The 16,079-nt window shown below is 41.0% G+C and overlaps 3 protein-coding genes across 5 annotated transcripts; all 3 read right to left on the reverse strand.

The window, feature by feature from the left end:
* Window positions 1-35: 35 nt before the first annotated feature.
* Window positions 36-4,765, reverse strand: si:ch211-11k18.4 (uncharacterized). The gene is made up of 12 exons (XM_027032791.3): window positions 4,496-4,765; window positions 4,029-4,140; window positions 3,630-3,723; window positions 3,477-3,531; window positions 3,245-3,385; window positions 2,774-2,934; window positions 2,588-2,686; window positions 1,894-2,039; window positions 1,624-1,795; window positions 1,279-1,391; window positions 1,109-1,193; window positions 36-773 (listed from the first exon to the last, which is right to left on the reverse strand). Exons 1-12 carry the CDS (start codon window positions 4,611-4,613, stop codon window positions 717-719), a joined length of 1,353 nt encoding a protein of 450 aa, XP_026888592.1. The 5' UTR covers window positions 4,614-4,765; the 3' UTR covers window positions 36-716.
* Window positions 4,766-5,208: 443 nt separating this feature from the next.
* Window positions 5,209-8,133, reverse strand: ypel3 (yippee-like 3). The gene is made up of 5 exons (XM_027032794.3): window positions 7,800-8,133; window positions 6,804-6,922; window positions 6,661-6,704; window positions 6,436-6,544; window positions 5,209-6,287 (listed from the first exon to the last, which is right to left on the reverse strand). The coding sequence occupies exons 2-5, from the start codon at window positions 6,918-6,920 to the stop codon at window positions 6,198-6,200; spliced, it is 360 nt and encodes a 119-aa protein (XP_026888595.1). The 5' UTR covers window positions 6,921-6,922; window positions 7,800-8,133; the 3' UTR covers window positions 5,209-6,197.
* Window positions 8,134-8,516: 383 nt separating this feature from the next.
* On the reverse strand, window positions 8,517-13,934 carry gdpd3a (glycerophosphodiester phosphodiesterase domain containing 3a). Of its 3 annotated transcripts, none has more exons than XM_081711633.1 (11): window positions 13,129-13,934; window positions 12,827-13,033; window positions 12,287-12,329; window positions 11,977-12,112; window positions 11,160-11,205; window positions 10,958-11,076; window positions 10,753-10,842; window positions 10,484-10,617; window positions 9,127-9,186; window positions 8,931-8,993; window positions 8,517-8,734 (listed from the first exon to the last, which is right to left on the reverse strand). In XM_081711633.1, the coding sequence occupies exons 2-11, from the start codon at window positions 12,963-12,965 to the stop codon at window positions 8,698-8,700; spliced, it is 867 nt and encodes a 288-aa protein (XP_081567759.1). In that variant the 5' UTR covers window positions 12,966-13,033; window positions 13,129-13,934; the 3' UTR covers window positions 8,517-8,697. The 3 variants fall into 3 exon arrangements, with proteins under 3 accessions (XP_081567759.1, XP_081567760.1, XP_026888594.2); XM_081711634.1 differs by having other exon boundaries at window positions 8,926-8,993; window positions 13,129-13,929; XM_027032793.3 differs by having other exon boundaries at window positions 8,942-8,993; window positions 13,129-13,928.
* Between the last annotated feature and the right edge of the window lie 2,145 nt (window positions 13,935-16,079).

Here is a 16,079-nt window from a genome sequence, read left to right on the forward strand (position 1 = left end):
CGCTCTATCGCGTACTCACTCACTCAACAAGCAGCAACGATGCAAGACTTGTTAATTTATTACAATTTATGTTAACTACAATGAGACGACTAAAAGTGAAACAACTGCATACAAAAAGGTTACGCTCAGTAAAACCAGATGACATCTCTGCAAAGCTCTGGGCATCAGAAGTGACTTGGAAGTCATACAGGAAACATATTTCCTTGTGTTAAAACATACTTGAGGCACACATACACGTTTCAGCACACTGTAGAAATAACCTTGAAATTATCTGTATTAATGCTCAAAACATGACCATACAGAACTTGTGGTCCAAAAACATCATGGGGTCTCTTTTTTTTTTTTACAACTTTACAGCACATCTGGCAGCAAACGTGGAGCAGACAGTACACATACCAGTACACAGTCTCTAGGAGCTTCTACAGTGCATGTCTTGGTTGGGATGGGTTAAGTGCATACAGTAATAACAGCCTTAACATGTGCTGGCATTACTGAGGAAGAAAAACACCACATACAAAAACTAGCTACGGTAATTTCTTCCCCTAATAGGTGAAATGAGCTGGTATGTTATGGCATCTGGGCGTCAGCCCTGACAAGCTACAGTCTGCGTTATTAGTGGTCTTCTGAAGTGCAGGAAAGTTTAGCGGTGCTGTGGTCATTTCCTTCATGTTCCTTCTGTTCACACCATCCATCAGGCATTCCATCCAAATCTGCTCCTAGTTCATATCCTGATCGCCAACACTCTGCCGGAGGTACTCCTCATAGAGCTTCTTCTGCATAACAGCACAGACAAAAAGTGTTCATACAGAGTTAATAAAATTAAATACTGTGTGTGCTTACTGAGCAACTGCTCATCATATTTTCCTGTGAAACATTTATATTTTCTGAATTTAGCAGAAGCTTTTATCCAAGGCGACTTACAATACAATACAATTTGAAGGTTAAGGGTCTTGCTCAGGGGTCCCAAGAGTGGAACCTTGGTAGTGGTGGGGCTTGAACCAGCAACCTTCTGATTACTTGTCAAGTACCTTAACCACTGAGTTACCACTGCCCCTATAAAAACATATAAACACATGCACACACGTTCAAACATGTGCGCACCCCCCACCTTTTGGGTCTTCACCACTTCCTGTACATACTCCAGTTTTTCCTGCAGCTGCCTCTTTTGTTTCCCTGAAAGGGTATACTGAGTGCTGCAGAGAGAAAACACACAGTGATGTATGAGAACACACACACCCTCCCCTCCCCAACCATCCAGACACATCCACTCTTACTGACCGGGAAGAGAAGCGTGCGAGGATGATAAGGATGAAGGAGAACAGCGCAAGTCCACCAAAAATATAGAGCTGCACTTCCCCGGACATGGACTGGAACGCATTCACTACTGGAGACTACCGAGTTAGAGCAGAAGAGGGGGAAGACGAACACACAAACACACGCAAGTAAGGTCATTAACACAATCATATCTGTAATGCTATTGTGTTTCTATTGTGCTTTCACACATACTCCATCACGCTAGCACATTTACACAGGATCTACACACATCAAAATACTTCCACTAGACTGCATTTTTCCTCTCTTAAATCATATTACACATGTACAGACACACCCCCACACACCCACCAGGTACAGCGCAAGTGTTTCTGTGCCATTTGCACCCAGCACCAGGTCAAGCATCTCCCTGGAGACGCTCCCAAGAACCAGGGTAAAGAGCAGCAGGAGGGGCGTGGCAAATCCGAGCAGCCCCAGAGCGCAGCCCTTACAGCGGGCTCGTCGGTTCTCCACGCTGCACCGGCTACAGCAAAAAAAGAGCACAGGGGCAGGTGTACCTGGCAGCACCGCGATAGTAATGTACAGAGGCTGTGTGTGTGAGAGAGGGAGTTGTGAGTTTACCGGTCCCTACTGAGAGTGTCAGTGATTGCATCAGAGATGACCTCACAGTCTTTCTCTAGGGCATTGAGCGTGTGCTGCACCGTCTGGTTGATGGTCTTCTCTATGGTGCGACACACTTCCTCTATCTGATTGACACATCGACTGGGCTGTGGGTAAAACAGTGAAAAAGTGTAACAAAACCCAATGCCACAGTTCCCACCCACGGTTAACAGTGAGGTGGAATGCAGCTGAGAACTGTGTTTATGTGTCTAGCTGAAAACACGCAACTGCCCTGACCCTCCAAAGCTGGAACCGTCAGTGCTAAATTAAAAGCACAATAAAGACATGTCCTGTCTGTAAGTACGTAAATTCAGCTTTAGTATTTTAGCAAGAAAGATACCCAACAGTATTTTCCAACTAAAAATGCTGACATTAAAAGTAAAGAACAGATGTTAGAAGGGGAAACACACCAAAGGATTCAGTGTGTTAGTGGGTAATGTTAAGTAAACCCAAATGTATCTTGTACTTTTTCTTACTGGTGTATTTCACAAACTTGACCACAAATACAAGGTTGAAATATCAGACTACCAAAACCTGCTCTTCTTTGCAAAAGTGATTCATAGTTTCTTCTGTAGATGCAAGCCTGGCCTGTCTCGGTTTATAAGGTTATAGGGTCACTTCACCTTTGATATTTGGGCGAGCATGTGTGTGGTACCTTATTGGTATTGGGGACGTAGATGGTTGGCATGTCAAAACCGCACTTGTTAAGCCCTGGACGTTTACACAACTCCTGGACGATCTGCATCATTACACGCTGAAACAGCCAACCGAAACAGTGGTGTTAGGATGGACAGATCAAGATCACAGCGAGAGAGAGAGAGAGAGAGACTGAGAGAGAGACCTGTCTATCAGACTCTCCGCCGGCCTCATCGGCTTTGCTGAGGTAGAAACGCAGGCGATCACCCTGAGTCTCGTTAAGCTTCTCCACGATGTTGAGGGTGCGTTTACACAGAGCTTGACCCATAGGGTCAAAGAAGACGAGAACCAAATCACAGAGTTTTCCTGGAAAGAAGAAAGCACACTTTAACATGCAGAGCTGCAAATGACAAAACAAAGGATAAAGCCAGTAACAGGACACCCACCCACCAGTAACAATTACTGCATTTAGCTGACGCTTTTATCCAAAGCAACTTACATTTATGACTGAATACAACTTGAGCAATTGAGGGTTAAGGGTCTTGCTCAGGGGCCCAACAGCAAATGAGCAACAGTGGCAACTTGGCAGTGGTGGGGCTTCAACTTTCCGATTACAAGTCAAATCACTGAGCACCACTTCCCACAGACACACACACGCCAGTAACAGGACACACACCTAGCCAAAGGATGGCATCATCCACATCAAAGGGGTACTTCATGTCTCCGTCCACCAGTCCTGGCGTGTCCACAAATGTCACCAAGCTGAAACGTTTCTGTCGAGAAGTGCAAATCTCGGTGCCAAGATACTCAGACACACCTGAAAGAAACAGAAAGTTAGCAAACATGAATTTCAAGCACAGAGATGTCCAACAGAAACCTCCTTAGCATGACTGACATTGATAACGAACCTTTAAATTCCTGAAGTGGCTTAAAATGGGGATACAGGTGGAGGGTTGCATTACCCTAAGAGATCAAAGGTCAAAACAGAGACAAGATGGCAGACCACATTTTGTGCAGGTTTTTAGTAACCAGAGTACTCCATTTTGTGCCACAATATTTACCGTAAGTGACTCTCTCTTGCGTCCACTCGTAACAAAAGTAAAGCCCTGTGTCTCTATGGCAACTCCAGTCTTTTGGATGTGCTCTTCCACATACCTTGGTAAAAATGTTTAAATAAGAGACAGAAAACCTACACACGAGTGCACACATGGGCCCAGAAACACAATCAAGGGTCATACAAATTTACATCGGTAGATTGACATTTACAGCATTTATCTGATGCCTTTATGCAAAGCTGCTTATATTTTGACTGAACACAGCTTGAGTAATTGAGGGTTAAGGGTCTTGCTCAGAGGCCCAACAGTGGCAACTTGCCAGGGAAAGACTGAACTGCAACCTTCTGATTACTAGTCTAGTACCTGAGCTACCACTGTCCCAGACACACACTCCACAATACTTACCAGTTGATAAAGGAGCTCTTTCCAGCCGAGTGGTTTCCCATCAGCATGACAGTAATCTTTTTCCGGGGTGGCAGTAGTGTCACTCCGACGGACTCGGCTATTGTGATCAGCCCTACAGAGCCAAATAAACGCAATATGCTGCTTATTCTCACTGAATGTTAGCAAATCTAACAAAAATCAGTTCAGTAAACAAACAAGTCAACTTTGGTCTTAGGATCAATGGTCAAGTACCTTAATTCATTATTTTTTATTCTAATCAGAACCAACTGTGAATTTCATTCAATCTTATTTAGAAAAAACACGTGAAGACCCGAGCCGGTTAGCCGACATTAGCTTACGGCTATCGTTAGCGTCACAAACGGCTAAAGCCGCAGTGAAGCAGCTACAATGACATATAATAAAAAATGTTTTAATGCTCTGCTTTGGGCGAGATGTCCTATTGAACTAGAAGAGCTAAGTTAACTTACCACTGCTCGTATCTGTGTACATCTCATGGCAATCCCGTAAAATGCGCTCATCACAAGATATGCTGCCAGATACCGCGTTTGCATTTGTCGTACTCCGACTCTTATTTTTTCCAGACATTTTTAACCGTTATCCAAATTCTTAGGTGAACAGGTTTAAGTTAAAATTTTAAGGAAATAATCAGCTATAGAACTCTTTCAAAAGCCACAGAATGTTCGTGTTTGTCGATGAAAGTTTAAAAAAACCCGGTCTGCTGGAGAACGCCGGCCACGTCAACAGATATTCGCAAAGACCTTCGGGAATTGTAGTTTAAAAATTCCAAACCGATTCTTTAAATCCCAGAGTATTAATTAGCATTTAATTAATATTCATGATGCACTTGAGAAATGCAGACACTAGAGAGACCCTGTGACTTCTCATTCATATCAGTGTTTCTAAACTCCAATCTGCTTGGATTATACAAACTATATGACCATATATAAGGCCATAATTACCAGAAAGACACAACATTCCAAATTCCCATTATCAGGTGAACATTCAGGATCCTGGACATTCATTTGAATAGTAGTCTTGAAATATTTCAAATGTAATTACCCACTAGTTACCTATAAGATGCTTTTATGCATATGTGATCTCCAAAACACTAAATATTACAGATCACATATACAAAATATTGCATATTCATATTATTTCTCAATAATGACTTAAATGAGAGTTGATTCATCACATAATTTAATGGAAGTACATTACCATTTATATAACAAACTTTAATGATTTGCTAAATCAATTACATATGTATTTGCTATAGTGTTTCCGCTAACATGATCAGATGTGTATCTGTACATGCATCTTAGACTGTATTTACATTTTCACACATACAAAGAAAAAAAAAGACAAAACCAACAATGAGTTTCCCAAAATGATATTCTACAACAATTCTGTGAGCATTACATGATGTGCCTAACAAAAAATAGAGGACTCCCCTCCCCTTCATGCTACAACTCATCAGCAAAAAGTTCTTACACATGCAGCCATTCTTGCTCTGGGATTCCTGGGATCCCACTAAATGAAGCACATCAAAGAAAAAACTGCTGAACTTGAAGAGGAATGCACATTTATCCCAAACACAAACACACACACACACACACACACACACACACACACACACACACACACACATGTAAACACGTACACAAACAGATAAAAGTGATGTCTCATGTGGCACATACCACACAAAGTAATACGCGAGTAAAATGCATTTTATACAAAACAAAAGTCACTCTCACAAAACCTCGTTCATTTAAATCTAAATCCGCAAAATAAAATGGAAAGCAGTAAAAGTGAACATTTATCCCAGCTTTGTGAATTGCACTTATCAGGATGAATGTGAGAACCTGTACATTAATTATGTCACGATTCAGTGGCTTCAAAGAATCACGAGTTCCCATATCCACACATGCACATGTCTCTTTCACACATGTACCCCTACCTTTCTCCCCTAACTGTCAAATGTAAAGGTTGTGCATTGGGATATCAAGATGGAAGATAAATCTACAGTGCTGTAGATATATATATATATATATATATATATATATATCTCAGTGTGTGTGTGTGTGTGTGTGTGTGTGTGTGTGAGAGAGAAAAGGTGCATCATGCTGGTCTTGACAAAGCTGCAAGCTGTGGACAGAATAAGAAGCAAGAGCTTCAGTCCCAGCCATTATCTTTAATCATATGGGAGAGTTCAATAATGAACTTTCCCTCCTTATACTTCTGACTCAACTCGAAGGCCTGCTCCTGCAGAGAGACAAACACAGTGGTGATGAAGGCAACAAGGAAAAGCAGTTCTCTCAAAGCCAACGTGCCTGGCATCTGCCTGTTTGACGGTGACTGTTTCTTTAAGCTGTGGGGCATGTGTATACACTAGTGTTGGGGGGGTGCTTACATATTTCCAGCCCAATGTGGTGTGGCAGTTCTCACAGTAAATGTCAGCCACAGCATGAAGACCAGTGAGTAGCAGTCTCTCCTCCGCTGGACCACAGCCCACATTTACCCTGCAATTCCCAAAGGTAGCATGCTTGAAATATCTTCCAACACACCAGCCGAGGTAGTGAATGAACCAGATTCTTGAATTTCCATTTGGTATAACTATTCCACATCAGACACTTACACAGAGTTAAAGAGATAGGCACGACCCTGGCTCCCCTGGAAGGACTGGAGGAAAAGAAAAGATACAAAAGATGCAATTCAGTCTTTTGGTCATCAAATAACACCATCAAATAATGTGCTCAACTACTTATTCACACACATCACCTTGGAGATGAGGTCGTCGTGGCTGGCCAGGTGAGCACGGCAGTGGACACAGCTGTAACGGCGGTGGCAGGTGTCCAGGTAAGCCTGGAAGGTTTTGGCCTTGGTCAGCTTCACCATGACTGTCCATAAAAGAAAAAACACCACACCAGCAAAAGAAATATGAGGGGGGTATTCAAAAATGGCAACAACGCCGATATGCAATGGGTTCACGGTCTTTTCCTAAAGTTTAATGATTTATTGGAATAGTACACGCTGTCAATCACGATGGTATCTGGAAATCTGCTATCAAATTTCCACAAATGATTATTTTTAAAATAAGTAGTTTGAGGTCTCACAAGCGGGCCATTTATTGACGGTCTAATCCGAGACGCTTCCGGATGCAATGATATACCAGGAAGCAGAGAAACACCAAAGTGTCCTACTTCTCTGCGCCGCGCGCCTGCAGATGCTCCATATACGGCACGAACGGCAGCACGAGGAGATTTGAACGTGCACGCACACAGTCAGCTGGCTGGACAGCTAGCGTTAGCATAGTTAACCAAGCTAGCTAGCTGTACAACTCAAGCTTCGCCATGCCTGTGAACAGACCTGGAGCGCTCTATGCTGCACACAGTCGGTGTGAACTAGTTAGCGCCTTTATTTAGTAGTAGTAATAATAATAATAATAATAATAATAATAATAATAATAATAGACACGCTCCAGTGTTGCCACAGGAATACAGCCAGCCCGGATAGGCGGTTTAGGCTGGCAGTTGTTTTGCTAGTTATCCCAGCTGGCTAATAGTCATATAAAACACGTAGCTAGCGGATCTTATGCCAGGGTTTCGCAAACACTTAGCTAGTGAGACAACGTTTTCAAAAACTTCAGCCGCGACGTTAGGGACAGTCAGCTAACCCAATGTCACGTTTTAAAGTCATCCATGAGGTGGCTGGCTGTTCTGACGCTGCTGTTCTTAAGGCACCAACAGCTGGCCAGACATTTGAGTAACGACTCACCTAAATTAAAAGGGCAGTTACAGGACTTTCCCCGGAATAATAACCCAGCTGAGAGACATCAGGGGCGGATGATGTGAACAGCTCCTCCGCAGGCAATACGCAACCAAACAAGACAGCAGCGCTGGCGCTCCTTCCCTCCTTTCTCTTGGCCTCGAGTCTCCTCCGCACTTTCACATAGGTGCGTCTGTGTGTCCTTTCTAAAGATTAATGGACATAAACGACGGCAAAGACACGATTCTGACAGTCCAGCTGGTGGGGACACGTCGAAACCAAAATATTTGCAGCGAGCGACTTTGTTTACGAGGAACACGAAATCGTTTCGGCTACGTCACGCAGTGTGAAAACGAATCATCGACCAATGAGAATGCGCAGAGGGCTTCTGAATGTCAGCCAGCCAATCAAACGCAACCGTTCATGTGGCTCTGCGCCGCCCTTCGTGTTTGGTTAAGTCTGATCATGTTTGTCGTTTCAAGACTCGTTCCTAACGAACCTAGTAAATTCTACAGTCTGTAATAAAAGAGAAATCATTAATTGCATTATCTATTTTAACCGAACGACTTAAAATAAGAGTTCACACATAAACCTTATAATTGTGGTTAATTACATTATAATTATGTACTCTATAAATCTCCAGTGCTCCGTGAGGGTTGAACAAACTACACTCATCAGTTGAGTTCTAAAGATATTAAAATCAAAAGTCCAAGGTCCACTCCCATGGAAAGTTCTTCCAATTTTATTTACCAAACAGCTTTAACAGTTTGGATGGATAGAATAATCACTGTTCACATATAATGTGCATGTGTGTGTCATTCATGTGATCTGTGCCGTCTGATGTAGTCTGACAGCAGAGTGGGGTAGTCAGTCATGACTCCAGTTGCTCCTACTGCAAATGCAGCCTCTATGTCCTGGTCTTCATTACACACAAACAGATGTATCTGGGACACGGGGACCAACAGATGTATTTGATATAGAGAGAGATAAACATGTATCTAACACAGAGAGAGACCAACAGATATATCTGAGACATACAGAGAGAAATGAAACAGATAACACATAATTCTGTGCAGAAGCTGTGCAAAAGACTTGTTAACAATATTTGTTTATTTAATGGAAGAAGCAGGTTTACTTCACTGAGTTTCTACCTGAATCCCTCTGTCTCTGAGGTGCTGAAACAAGCTTCTCCGCATAGTCAGTCTATAACAAAATGGAGGCACATGGTTGTTCAGCAGTGACATTCTCATGAATACCTAAAAGAGTATGTTTCTATTATTGGTATTTTACTTCAAATACTTTAAACTCTTGTAACGCATAAGGCTGATTCACTTACTTTTCAATTAGTGTGATGACCATTCTGTTCCTAAGAATGGGAGAATCTGGTATGAATGTTCTGCAAAAAAATAAATAAATAAAATAAATAAATAAATATATATAGAGAGACAGTCTGTATATGTATATACCTGCTAACAAGTCAAAAATGTTTATCAAAAACAGTATACACACACAAACACTGAAAATGGTCCTATGGTTGAGAACTGGCCAGTGTTGAACATGGCACTGGTTGACTGATGAATTACAGCAGATTGGTTGTATGTGTGGTTGTACACTTATGAGAGAGATGCTTTAAATAAAGAGTGCCATTTACTAAGTGCCATACAGACATAAGGTAAAAAATGGTGGTCAGTGATACAATATATAATGAATCTGTTCAAATTCCACATGCTTATATGGAGACAGTGGAATTTCAACTGGTACCCACTGCCCGCACACTGAGCTGGTGAGAAATTTATATAGTGACACTGTTAAGCCTGAGTTTGCTAACACAAGAATCCTGTTTGATGCTATATCCTTATAGTGCATGTAATGTATTCTATTAGACATGTTATTACAGAATTGGTTAATCTTTCCTGTACATGAAGTTAAGTTTTGTTGTTATTGACATGGTCTGTAATGAGGTTCAATGCAGTTAGCATTCTACATTCCACAACAGACCTACATTGCTCAAGTTTATGATGGGATTGTGTAATGTTCCTGTCTGTGTTTAGGTGTATGACCACATTTTTATGAGGTCATTGCAGTGAACAGGGTTTTGTTTGTGATCTCAAAGTCTGACAGAGGCAACTCAAAAGCCTCTAATACTGTAATAATTCTGTACTAAATAGACCTTAATCTTTTGATCAATTTTGATAAAAACTTTCCCTACTAAGTGCACCTGTACATTGACCCTTATACAATGTTGTTGTCCCTTACATAGTGTTGTTGTCCCTTATACAATGTTGTTGTCCCTTACATAGTGTTGTTGTCCCTTATATAGTGTTGTTGTCCCTTACATAGTGTTGTTGTCCCTTATACAGTGTTGTTGTCCCTTACATGGTGTTGTTGTCCCTTACATGGTGGTGTTGTCCCTTACATAGTGTTGTTGTCCCTTATACAGTGTTGTTGTCCCTTACATGGTGGTGTTGTCCCTTACATGGTGTTGTTGTCCCTTATATAGTGTTGTTGTCCCTTATATAGTGTTGCAATAAACTGCTGTTGTTGCAGGATCAGTATGTACAGTCTTGATATCTGGCAAACCAGCTGGTTTCTCTGACAACAGTAGGGCAGGTGGGGGCGACTGTCATGCTCGTAAAGCTTTGATGAGCTGATAGGCTGCTGTTTGGAGAAGACAGCAGAACCTTGGCACACACCTGTTGAAGATGCGAGGCAGGTAGAACTGCAGGAAGCTCTCTCCCAGTGGGATGAAAGGCAGGAGGCCTGTGTAGTATAGCAGGAGCAGCTGCAGACCGCGCATCTCCGTAAACATGTACGGCATGCTAGAGTTCTGGAGAGAGTGGGAGAGTCCTATTTAATGGCTCAATTCTATGCTAATGAATTAATAACTCTATGCTAAATTAAAAAATGGACTGATTTTTGTTTTGTGATGCAGAAGGCAGGGCTGTCCAATGCAACTACACACCACTTTACGACACGCCTTCATAATACGTGAGTCCACAGACGCCCAAACAGTGATGGACTCTCGATTAAACTTCTTCACAAGAGCGGAAACCTGAGGGGACAAAAAAGTTTGGTGAAGACAAGAAGTTATGAAACCAAAACAAGAGAGAGAGAGAGAGAGAGAGAGAGAGAAGGAGAGAAAGAGAGAAAGGGAGATAAGTCCTTGCCTTCTCAATCAGCTCTTTGTTTTCTTCTTTCACCTCGATATTGATAGGCACCTTGGGAAACATGCGGAAGACATCCTCTAGCAGAGCGAACCTCCTGTCCAAGCCAGTGCTGAAGTGACCTGCACAAGAAGCCGAGAGTTATTAATGCAGTATGAAATATTCTATTCGCCTGTGTATGTACAATACCCATTCAGAAACTCACCTGTATAGAATGTGACCTCAAGCCTTTCTTTATAAGATGGCAACTCCTACAGGAAGGATATTAGATAGGTGAAAATGAGAAGTGACATCATTAAAGAGAGGTTTATTTATGATATCCCAATTATCTGATAATGTAGACATGTGTAGACATGATCTTGAAATTCAAGATTTGTAGGTATGGCTATGGTGTACAACAACATTTTAGAATCAAAGCCTCAAGGAATCCAAATCCACACTTACTTTCTAATTGGGTTAATGTTGGTCTTATGGGCAGAAAATACATATGTACATAGTGCAAATAGGAGAATTTGTCTCCTTTCAGTGAAAACTGGGAGGTCCTAATCTTGGTAAATCTTATATAATCTAACCCTAAAGCTCTGGAAACTCTGTGTACTTTACTACATTTTGGAAAATATCCTCTCTCTCTCTCTCTCTCTCTCTCTCTCTCTCTCTCTCTCTCTCTCTATATATATATATATATATATATATATATATATATATATATATATATATATATATAATTTTTTTCAATCAAACTTTACTGGATGTTTAATATAACACTTGAATTTTATTTTTATTTTATTTAAACTATAACATATTTTAGCTTCCCTGTATTCCCTGGTATCTATAAATAAATAATTTATAAATAATCATTTAAACCATTGTAATTTATCATGGTTTAGAATAATGATGTGATTTTTTTTGAACCAATGAATAAAATTTCAAAAACAAATAAATGCACCAGGTTTTCAGAAATACGTTACAAACACACACCTATTAAAATGTGACAGGTATAAGAAATACCCATGACCTCTGACCTCTAAATTTACATCTGAGATGTTGACATCTTGCCCAGTCTGGCGCAGGAGGTTGTAATCATGTGATATAATCACATGACCATCACAAGTCATGTGACAATCCAACTCAAGCATTTCTGTTCCCACCTCCACCGCACTGAGAGATTAAAGACATCACAGTGGTGAAAAACAGAGTGGACGAGGGAAAATCAATATAGTGTGATTGTAATGGGAGTACAGGACAAAAGCTCATTGACTGGTTCCACCTGTAACAAGTGAAGGAGTGAAGGAGGAGTTAAGCACAACTGATCTTGACTCAGTATTTACTCACTGTTCAAAAGCCTCCATGGTGCTCTCAATTCTCTCACCAGAGCCTGGAATCAGATATGTACACATGCACTTATCCACTCATACAAACTTAGGGAAAGAAAGATGGCCAGGGTTTACATCTAATGTTTACTCTTCTCTGAGGAACCAGCAACTCGGACGCAATCAGCTTGGTGGATCACTGAAATGGAGGAAGGTCTAACCTGGGAATGGTTGATACTTTTACAGAAAGGTCTAACATGGAAAAGGATGCTATTTTTAGAAGTCAAACAGAAAACAAGTGGAACTTCAGCCAAATTATAACAAGTTTACATAACAAGTTTATCCAAAAATGCTCAACTTCTGCCAAATCCAATTAGCAGCAACTGATTATTGAGAAAATAATGTTGTAGGCAAACATTTCCTTTAACAATTCTTTGTTTATAGGAAGAATAATTATTTGTTAATCTATAATACATTACTATTTGAGAGTGAATGGAGTGCATGCTGGTATAAGAGATAGATAAACAGAGAGGATAACTGGTCCAGGTCAGGTTGGAGGTACCTCCCCTGTGTGAGATGTGGGTGCAGTAGAAGGCAGTCTTCTTCTTCTTGTGCAGGATGTGGGGATTCTTCAGGAGGTAGAAAGACATGAGGGTGTAGCCTCCTACTGCTGGGAGAAGGTAGTACAGGAAACTGGACATGACGGTCAGTAGACCAAAGATAAATCCTGAACAAGCTCAGACGTCCTGAAAGTTGCAAGTCCTGATAGCTGCAGGCAGGAACAAATTTCTGTGGTCAGTAATGCTTGGCAGTAAGTTAGATATCTTTGATCAGTTCTTGAAACAAACAGGGAGCAGTTTTTACCTGATATATTGGCTTATTCCTGGCGTCTGAGTTCACCGTGTGTTAGCTGGTGTCTCAGTCTATACTGCTATCTGGTTCAATTCCGGTCTGTCACACCCTTTTGCATCGCCTTCCTCTATCACCTTCCCAGCAGTGTGAGCACAAGATTATTGCCACAGTGCTGTTAAGAAACCCCGAACCAGTTGAACAGGAGTGAGTAAATTCCATTCACTCCTCCTCCACTATTTGAAATCACTATTCATATGGTCAAATCCAACCTCAGTGCTGTCCGATCTTCTCTCGGTTAGAGTTTATAGTTAATAGAACATAGATTTTAGTCAATTATTGCCATCTCTTGCTCTCTCTTTCCTGCTATTGTAAACATGTAGGCTTGTAAAATAATATTTTCCATCACTGTTCGGTTGTGAATTGTTCACTTGGGAACTGTTCTTGTGTGCATGCATGTGTACAGGCTTTTTGTACAGGTTCAGATGAGTGAGTGGTGTGAGAACAGGGTGGGTTAAGCTGTGTTGCCCTTTCAAATGAAAACATACTTAATGGAGGGTGTGACTGACTCAGTGAGCTGCTGCTTTAGTTCCAAACTGAGTTTTTCCTGAATTTTGCTTTGACTGACTCAGTGAGATATTGGTTATGTTGCACTAACTCTCAAACAACAGCAGGAAAGTGAAAAAGATAAAAGTATAAAAAGATCAGTCAGCCCTAGCTCAAATTCCCGCAGAAGTGACATGCTGGACAGATTGGGAGTGCTGATGCATGAAATATCTGTTGTCACAGCTGTGGGTGTGTAACAAAGACTGGCCACAACAGGAACATAAACTTTCTACAGCGCACATGCACGCACGCCGGCTCACGCAGTCATAGCTGTGATTGGGAGTTGTGTCAATCAGCAGATTTCTCATGGTTTGTATTGTTTAGGTTTGTATAGAACTGCTGAGACAACCAGTATGTCACAGAGAGAGGAAAAGGTAAAAAACCCAAACCATACACCCAGATGGGGGGGTGTTCTTTCATCTCTGCTCTATTACACGTGTATAGGATCAGAATGCTGCTACCAGAATACACACACACCAGAATTAATGATATGGCATACCTGTTAAGTCCCTTTATTGAGTCCCTCTATTTAGAATTGATTGTAATCTTATTTATTAGCTTCTAAAATGTCTTCTCAATGCTGCCCTCCCTGCATTTCCTAAATTAATCTTAGCTGTGTTCCAACTTGTCCCCACAGCCCTGCAGCTCTTCATGCTGCTCACTGCTAAAACCAGATTAATGAGTGGGCAGATTTTAGTTAGTGTCCCCCAAACTCTGGAACCCTCTCTGAACATCTGATATTGATATACTTAATACTTTTGAAAATGATGTTTAAAATGATTTGCTCATGCATTTAATTAGGTTTTATGTTAATTTTAAAATTAATTGCCTTTTTATTTATAGGATTATTTTTGTCTTTGCACACTTATAAAGCATTTTGCAATAGTGTCTAATCTTTATTATTGAACATTTATTTGTTTTACTATTTCTATTATTACACAATCATTTTATTACTGAATATTTGCTTTAATATATTAATTATTGCACAAATACCCTTTCAGCTGTCTAAATGACCAGTATAACCATCCTGCTTGTAATGATATACGAAATTAGCCCTTTAGCATATGTTCCCCTGTCACAGTGCACATTTCTGAAAAGTCTGCTGCATCCACCTTACACAATGGGCTAGTGTTTCTGGCACGCCTCGTGGTTTTGTTTTGTTTTTTGCCTTGTGTGTTCTGAGGGCCACAATGTTCCTGATAATACATCAGTTTGACATTTTCTTGCTTCAGAGGGCAATTGGGCCATAGTAGTTAGCAGTATGGCTTTATGAATTTTGTTACTCCTGGGCACCAACTTAGTACCCCCCCCTAAAAACAAACAACATATGTCAAGTTCAGTTAATGACAGTAACTATGGCGACATCAGAACAAGCAGTGCTGCAATATCTTTTTTAAACAAGCAAAAAAAAACAACAGATTTAATCACATCCCACCTGCAGTCAGCACTGGGTGAACAGACAGAGAGAGGCTTCAAGTTGTTTCACTAACCTCACCAGAACACGTCCAACCTTGCCAGAACACGTTAGGAGTTGAGATGTTTCTGAACCAGGTAAACAACTCAAGAAAGATAACAGATATTAAAATCCTACACCACAAAACCTGAAAAAAAACCTGTTCTTCTCAACTCAAAGTATTACATAGTAATATTGTATTGTAAACTCAAATCATTTTATGTAAATCAAGGGTCATCAGCTCATTATCAGAAAAGTTTAGCAGTGAGCCACTGCTAATCTGAGGAGATGTGGTAGTAGGGCTTCAACTCAAGGCACAACCAGGTCGAGTCTTGGAGTCAGGCCTGCATTCCCCATGACTCCCAATTCTACCACAATTCAACGGAGCAGCAGCTGTTGAGACTTGCCAACCAAGGGGCAGAGACCGAGTCTTGGGGGAGGGTTCGCAGGTGAAGAACACTCCTCAGGCATGAAATAGCCAAATGACCAAGTAAATTCTGACAGCAAAACATGAACACTTACTAATTTTAGATTCACAAATGACTTGCCTAGTTTTGTTATTGTTTTAGCAGATGGAAAGAAATCTTCCACAGGATGGGATGTAGTTGGAACATCTTCAGACAGGCCCAGAAATTCAGGCCAATTACCAGTGCACTGTTAGCAGCTAAGAGCTTACAATCAAAGTGGCTGTTTCACCAGGACACTTTGCTTTTAGCCCTGAAGTCTGCAACACAGTGGTGAAAGGTATGCTCATAAAAGACATGCACCTTAAAGAAACAGGCACTAGTATGTATATGGAAAACTGACACGCAAAGAAAAAAATTGTGAATAGCACATATCTTGCTTCCACACAAACAATAATATAGAAAAGGAAGCTTTGTTTTTACCAACCACCCTGACATAGACA

Source organism: Electrophorus electricus, chromosome 3, assembly GCF_041902795.1.
Source record: "Electrophorus electricus isolate QZ-2024a chromosome 3, ASM4190279v1, whole genome shotgun sequence".
Classification (NCBI taxonomy): Eukaryota; Metazoa; Chordata; class Actinopteri; order Gymnotiformes; family Gymnotidae; genus Electrophorus; species Electrophorus electricus.